This window comes from Gossypium hirsutum, chromosome A05, assembly GCF_007990345.1.
Source record: "Gossypium hirsutum isolate 1008001.06 chromosome A05, Gossypium_hirsutum_v2.1, whole genome shotgun sequence".
Lineage (NCBI taxonomy): Eukaryota > Viridiplantae > Streptophyta > Magnoliopsida > Malvales > Malvaceae > Gossypium > Gossypium hirsutum.
This window is the reverse complement of record NC_053428.1, coordinates 23,485,972-23,493,636: the sequence shown is the minus strand read 5'-3', so window position 1 is coordinate 23,493,636 and position 7,665 is coordinate 23,485,972. Positions and strand designations below refer to the sequence as shown.

At 28.3% G+C, this 7,665-nt stretch overlaps 1 protein-coding gene across 1 annotated transcript; it reads right to left on the bottom strand.

The window, feature by feature from the left end:
* Positions 1-273: 273 nt before the first annotated feature.
* Positions 274-1,695, bottom strand: LOC107957729 (FCS-Like Zinc finger 6). Its single transcript, XM_016893289.2, has 2 exons — positions 1,069-1,695; positions 274-703 (listed from the first exon to the last, which is right to left on the bottom strand). The coding sequence occupies exons 1-2, from the start codon at positions 1,404-1,406 to the stop codon at positions 535-537; spliced, it is 507 nt and encodes a 168-aa protein (XP_016748778.1). The 5' UTR covers positions 1,407-1,695; the 3' UTR covers positions 274-534.
* Between the last annotated feature and the right edge of the window lie 5,970 nt (positions 1,696-7,665).

Below are 7,665 nucleotides of genomic sequence, written 5' to 3'. Positions count from 1 at the left end.
CATTTTAATAGTTTATTTTTATAATTTTTAAAAAATTAAATTAAATTTTTATCGTTTTTTATGAGCTAAAATGTAATTTTATTATTTTTAATTCAAAATTTTATAAATTATAAAAAATCTAAATAGAAAATCTTTTATTTTAAAGGGGACAAAACCCCTACTAACCCCCTTAGCTCCACCATTGATTCTTCGTCAACCCTTGAAGCAATTAATAAGACCAGTAGAGAAAACAACTAAAATAAAAAATGAAGAACTAATATCCAAAACTACTTGGAGCTGCAATTTTTTCTTGCATTAAGTACTAACAAAAATAAGAAGATATTATAGGAAAAGGTAGGGATTTAGACTTTGGGGGCATGATTTTGATCATTTTTGGATCCACAGAAAATAACATGTCCAAAACTTGTCCCATTAGCATTACAAAGCTAAAACTTGCACTCCCCATACATACATACATACATACATATATATATATTGATTCCTTCTAGTAGCATGGAAATTGGGCTTGGTAAAATTCCTTTTTGGCCACGCTAATTAATATAACTGTACGGCGGCAACCGTCTCGCCTTTGGCGGAGACACCGGATCTGGCAACAGATGAAGCGGCGGCTTGTTTCTTGGATGCTATCGAACATTTCTCTTTTTTCTCGTCTTGGTTCATTTGTTGTTGCCTGCACTCTAGGCTGCAAAATGCACTATCACCCCTGCAATTAAGCAAATAAATAAAGTTCCATCATGAGTTAATCGTGTAATGATAATGATTCATCATGAAAAAGATTGAACTTGAATTTTCCAACCAAATAAATTGTCTATCATTAAGTTTTACCCCAAAATAAATATTAAATTCAATCTATTAAACAAAAAACCAGACAATTGAAAGTTTCTGACATCAATAATCTAGACATGATCTAGAAATTCTTCTACTTTTCAGAAGTTGAGATTTAAGATTCCAACTTTGTTCTTACTTTATAAAAAAATTGTCAGATAATGTACTAAATATACATATTTAATCAAAATATGCCATTTTTTTTAAAAGAAAAGAGGAGGAAGGGAAAAATAAATAAATAACCTGTACATATAAATATCACGTCCAGGAACAAGGCGACGTCTGCAAAGACCGCAAGACCTTAAGAAATGAGAGGTTTCCATAAAATCAGCTGAGTGTCTCCTATGAACTCTAGGTGACACAGTCGCCAACGACTGCTGATCTAAACCTCCATCATCAGCCTGTATCTGTGGACCCCAAACGCCAGCTTGCTGTTTAGGGTGGTTTTTAAAAGGGTTAAGTGGATCAGGCGGTGGAGCTGCTTCAGCAACGTTGCTTGTGTTTAGATCAAAAGTGATCTCCATCAAGCTTGTCGTTCTCTTCATCGGTTGCCTCGGCCTCGGTCTCTTCCCTAGCTGCATCTTCTTCTTTCGTTATTTTCTTGACAAAAAGGTCTCCAAAGGGAAAACAGACAGGTGAAGAAGTGGAGAAGTGGAGATGGGGCAGATAAAAGAAGAGCCAGAAACCCAGGAATGAATCTCAGCCCTTCATTTCGTTTTCTTTAATGTTGCTAGTTTATGGTATTTGGCATCATATCATATCATTGCAAATCCACGTCATACTAATAATAAAATTAAATTATGTGTATAAATGATACGGTAAGCTTAGGATACTCTAAACTTCCCGAATGACGGCTTTAGTTTGTTTTCAGTTTCTAAGTGCCAATTAGAAACGGAGATTTTATATTTGGTCTCACATTAAACTATTTATTGCACCTAAGTTGGTAGAAAAATAATTACATACTTCTGACCCCAAAATTTAAAAATACGGAAAGCAATCATTTTATGTCCATTTCAGAAAGCCTAATATTATATTTAATTTTTCATCTCCACCATTTTATAATTATTTGTATTTATATATCACATCTTTGAATAATTAGAGTATTATTAGGGTAATAATCTCGGTTTTTTATAATTATAAGAATTTTTTTTAAATATATTTAATTGATAGAGCGTAATTATATGATAATTGTTTATATAATGATTGGTAATATAAAATATAATCACATCACTACATAATTTTATATTTTAAAAAATAATATTAATTATTATAAAAAATTTGTCAATAATATATGTTAGTCCAAAATTTTTTTCAATAATACCATTATAATAACTTGGGGAGGAACCCACTTACTCATCGTCATTACTGGTTAGTCCTTGACTGCATATAAATAATTGATAATAAATATTATGTAATTTAATTAAAATTATTATAAATAATTAATAATAATAATTTAATTTGTTAAATATTCAATAGGTCAAAATATAAAAAATAAAATTCTCCTGTAAACATCAAATTATTTAAATGAAATTGGCAAAATAACATATAATCATATTTTAAACTTAAAATACTATAATTTTATTATATAGATAGTTTATTAAAATTAAATCATATATAAAATTTAAATTATTTCCGTCGAAATTAAGCCTCATTGACATCAGATCTTAAATTCAATTTTTGGATAATCTCTTCCTCCTCTCATTATAAAAAAAAGGTTGAATTTAATTTAAACTTGAATCGTCTTTTTAATTATTTTTTTATTTTTTCTCAACCCTAAATGTTATATAAAAAAATTAAGATTATATAAACTTTATATACAATATATAGTTGTAACTTGAAAACGACATATACTAAATTCAAAAAAGAAAAAAGAAAATGCCATATGCTTCAACTTCCAATGATAGAGAGGCTGCTGCTGTGCCACAATAGTATACAGTCTGCTGGAAACCTGTGTAGTAGTTGTATAGTACTGTCTAATATTTATTTTCACAATTAAAGTACATTTAATGGAATCTGGTTTTGTTTTTAGTAAACTGAGTTTTCACTTTTATCTACGCTTGGTTTGGGTTTTGTATTACCCAGACAAAAAGGTTGTTTATTATTATTATGCCAATGGTGCCTCTTTAAATTAGGTGAAAAATGCCTCCCTTACGTACGGGACCATGTTGCCATAATCTCATGATGGCATGATATAATATTTACCTTAAAAAAAAACTGATTGGATATTTATTAATAATTTGATGGGTGATTTTAATACACAACAAGTGTATCACTAATACATTTTTCTTTATCATATTCGGCTATAAATGTACATACATAGATATATGCTTATATTTTATATTGCTCTTCCCTTTTGAATTTTGATTAAAAAAAATAAGATTAAAATTGAAATTATTCTCCACCTTATTATCAAACAAAGTAAAACAAATGGCAGCAAATAGAGGCACGATTCAATCGGAAAAAAAAAAGAAAAAAAAAAGTATGCATTTTGTGTTTACACACATTATGAGAGAGAGAGAAAACAAAATCAGATACAGGAATGCTAGTAAGATGCCTCCTGTTTTATTCATATATAGGAGAAGAAGAAGAAGAAGAAGAAGAGGACGGTGGAATAATTAAAAGAAAATCAAGAGAATTTACGAAGAAAAACAAAATAAAGCTACAGATTCTATATACAAAAAGCAAAACCAGAAATCCAGATGAAGCCAAGTGTTGAATGGATCTCCAAAGCTGATGAGTCGAGTCTCCGCACCTTTGCTCTTCCATTGATCCAGCATCAATTATTTTGGAGGTTGGCTGAGCCCCTGTATATATGCCCACTTCAACTGGTTAAATAATTTATTATTTCATTCGTAAACGAATGTCCTTGGGAAATCTAAGCTCATAGTTAAGTTGAACTTAAAAAGGCAAAAAAAAAAAAAGTGCAGTGGAGCACATATATCCAAGGCTATGGTTTATCAGTTACCATCAACTCTTAAAGTACTTGTATATTTGGATAATTTATGACCTTTAGATAAAATTAATTGTTTTGCTGCATGGTTGAGAAATCCCATTTTGGGTATGTAGTTTTCTTGTCTTATTTATATAAGCTCTTCAATTGAAGCCTAGTGGTCCCAAAATAACAATTATGATTCCAAGTTCCTTTTAATTCAGATTTTACGTAATTGGTTGAGATATTATTGAGGGTAAGAAAAATTAACATGGGCCGTCATCATTTCAACGTTTTTTCTGTCATTTTAACTTTCTCGGCGGTTAGCACTGGATGGGACAACCTGTTTCTCATTATTCTGCCCATAATTCAGCATTGGAAAGCTAGTATAGCCCTAATTTATATATGCTTCCCAGAATAGTTTCTTAGCCAAATTTATCACAACTATACCGTAATATATGGTTAATATATAGTTGGTGTTGGTGGTTAGGGTATTTCATGACTTACAATTGAATTTTATTAATAAAATTTAAAAATTTTATAAATAAAATTACATATAGTTTTAATATATTGTATGTTATCATTGCTTCTATTAATATATATATATATAATTAATAATTTAGTATAGAAGGAAGTGTCCACTCACCTATTCACCAAATTTTTGTGGTGACAATTTTCATATTTAGTTGTTGACAATTTATTAAACATTATATTTAGGTTATGTTGATTTTTTGGTGAGCATCTAACTTGTTATGGAAGATCATACTGCTATGAATATTAATAATTGATTTAGATCGAAATTTCTCAAAACAATCTTTTAGATTATGAATTTTAAATTGGATCATAATTTTAAGTTGCTAAAGAGTTCATATATATATTATATGTTTTTATATTTTATATTATATTAATAATATTACTGTTTTATTGGAATTTATTAGATATTGGATTGTAAGCAAGTCTCGAATCCATGTCTATATATTTGAGAGACTATCATAGAAAAATGTACTGAAAATTAGACACTTAATCTATTATGGAGAGGTGTAAGTGTGCTATTTTTTAAGTAAAACATGTAGTTATGGTTTTACTATTGTTGTCACAGGGGTGATCATAGTGGTGAGAAGTTTGTATCTTTAAAGTGTAAGAGTGGGGAAAATAATCACAGTGTGTGCGGTTGAGTAGGTTGACATTGTAATTGTTGAAGAAAGTACATACTTTTTACTGAGTTAGGCTTTACAAACGTAACGTAATCGAATTGTATTTTTATTTTCATGTGATCTATATATTTTTCTATTTCCTTTAGCGTCTGGAAAAGTGCACATAAACTTAAGTACCAATTTTATTGTGTTGATTTTACTTTTAATAACGCACTTTTTACTAACAATATCTAATATGTTCTTTATTTATATTATTACGTGGTTTTAAAATTATTTTATATTTAAAATAAAAGATAGAAACTTTTATACATGTATTATTGGTAGAGCGCATCCATGACAGCGACAAGAAATGCGTTCATGAAGTGGAAAGTTGGGGATCTTGGTAAGCTCGATTATGTGAATCTGAGCTATAAAAATTCTGAAGCTACATTTTTATTTTTTAAAGCATTTGATTCTTTTAATGTGGAGAATATGCCAGGAATGAGTTAAGGGGAAAAAAAGTGCATATTCTTGTAGCATATATATGACTTTTCTTTTAATCACACTGTAGCTTGAAATCTGAGTGTTCCAGCATCTAGTTTTTAAGATTAGCATAGATGCTTTGGGAAAAGCATGTATATATGAAATAGTTACCCCCTAGATATTTGGCTTCCAAATCACAGTTGAAATCTTCAACAGTAACTTCATCCTCTATTTTTAATTATTATTTAAAAGAATTAAAACTAGAATTGATATGATATGATATTTTTAAAGTATTATTCTCTATTTATGATTTGAAACATATAATATGGAGTCTTTTCCATTATTGAAATATTAAATAGTTGTAGACATTTGTTGTTATGTTAAAGTGAGCCAGCTTTTTTCTTTACTAAAAATGAAGACGACCGAAGAACGAGATGGAAGTTAGGGAGACAGCAGGAAGAAGACCTTGAAACCAAATTTTAAGAATCCATCCATGGCAGGTTCCCCCCACCCCCCCCCCAAAAAAAAAAAAAAGAAGTCCGTAATATGTTGTTGTTGTTTATTAATGGCCTAAAACCCTAAATTGCTTTGGCTGTCTATGGATTTATCTTTCACCTAACCACATCTAAATATCCAATTTGGCACAGTAAAAGCATTAAGTTCTAGTGTAATGATAAAACTGGGTATGAATGAATCATTACTTTATAAAATGACATCGAACATATCTTGAATTTATATATAAATTTTATTTCCAGTGTCATTTTATTTCGTGGTCTTACTTGAGAAACAGGTAAGCAGAAGTTGAGGTGTCCACATTAGTGTAACAAATTGTTGTTTTCTTCGTAACTTTCTTTTCTGCAAATGAAATTGTAAAAGCAAAGGTGATTTTTATTTTTTATTTTGCTTGTGACCTACGTTTTGCTCACTCTTAATTTCTCTCTGTCTAGTGGGAGATGTCCGTATAGTGTGCCTTCTAAACAAGTTAATTGTTTGTCATCCACCATAACTAAAACAAAAATCTACTCCATCTTCCTAACGTTGATAATGTTAGAGGTATTAATGGTTGGGTTGGATTGGGTTAGATTTAAATTCGATCTATTTTTATTTATAAATAGTTATTTTAGTCTGATCCAATTTGAGATGTGGGTTTTAAATTTTGTTTAAATTTATTTATATTTGTAAATAATTAATTTAAATCTATTTAAGTTTGTCTATATATATTTTATTTATTTGAGATCTATACTATTAATAAAATCTCTTATTAAGTTGGTATCATAAATCAATCAAGTACCAATTCAGTTAGGAAAATTATAAAAATGACATTTTTTATATTTAAAAAATTATATTATTTGAGGATATTTTGGCCCTTTTAATTTAAAAAAAATAATAATATGTATATAGTGCAATTTGGACCAATGTCAATCAATTATATTTAGAAAACTTTAAATTTACCACTCAATCAAATATTTATTTTGATTTACTTATTTATTTTAATTTTATTATGCGTACTTTATTACGTCCATCAATTGTATTAATAATATTGTTGATTGAGATTGTGTCATAAATTAACTCAACCTTGACTTAGCATTGATAACAACACTATGATAAATAATTACATTATTTAGTAACCTTAATCTAATTTTTATTTTAACTCGTGTTATTATTAGTTAGTTCTAAATCATATATTTCATTATTTATATCATATTATTTTAAATATATATATTCTAAATACGTATTTTTAACACGCATACGTGTTTGATAAAGTTTTCAATGTATTTAATATTGATGTTATAAAGTAGTATGTTTAATTTAATATATATGCTATAAGCCACATAATATCCTTTCTTCCACTCAGCTTTTTAGCCCATTCATCCCTGTTATAATGTTCACTGATATTCAATTTCCTATTTGGTGACTTTGGTTACATTCATTTCCTGTTTTCTATTAAAAATTTAATTTGAATTAGGAATTTCGAAGCTTAATTAAATTACTTTTTTCTTTTAAATTAATCCTGAGATGAATTTGTAAATGCCATAAATTTTTAATTTTTTTTGCTTTTACTCAAATTTTTTATTATCTTCTACTCTAATTACGAATTTATGCGTATTTTTATTACTAGTAGTAATACCTGTAAATCAATTTTTTCCTTTTATCGTCATTATTATTTCCATTAAAATTATTTCTTTAATCTTATTAAATTTAATTCTAAAATATCACTTCTCCATTGGCCATACCACACAATTAGGATCGTGTTACTTTGAATTAATATAATTTCAAATTGCAAACATTTTAAGG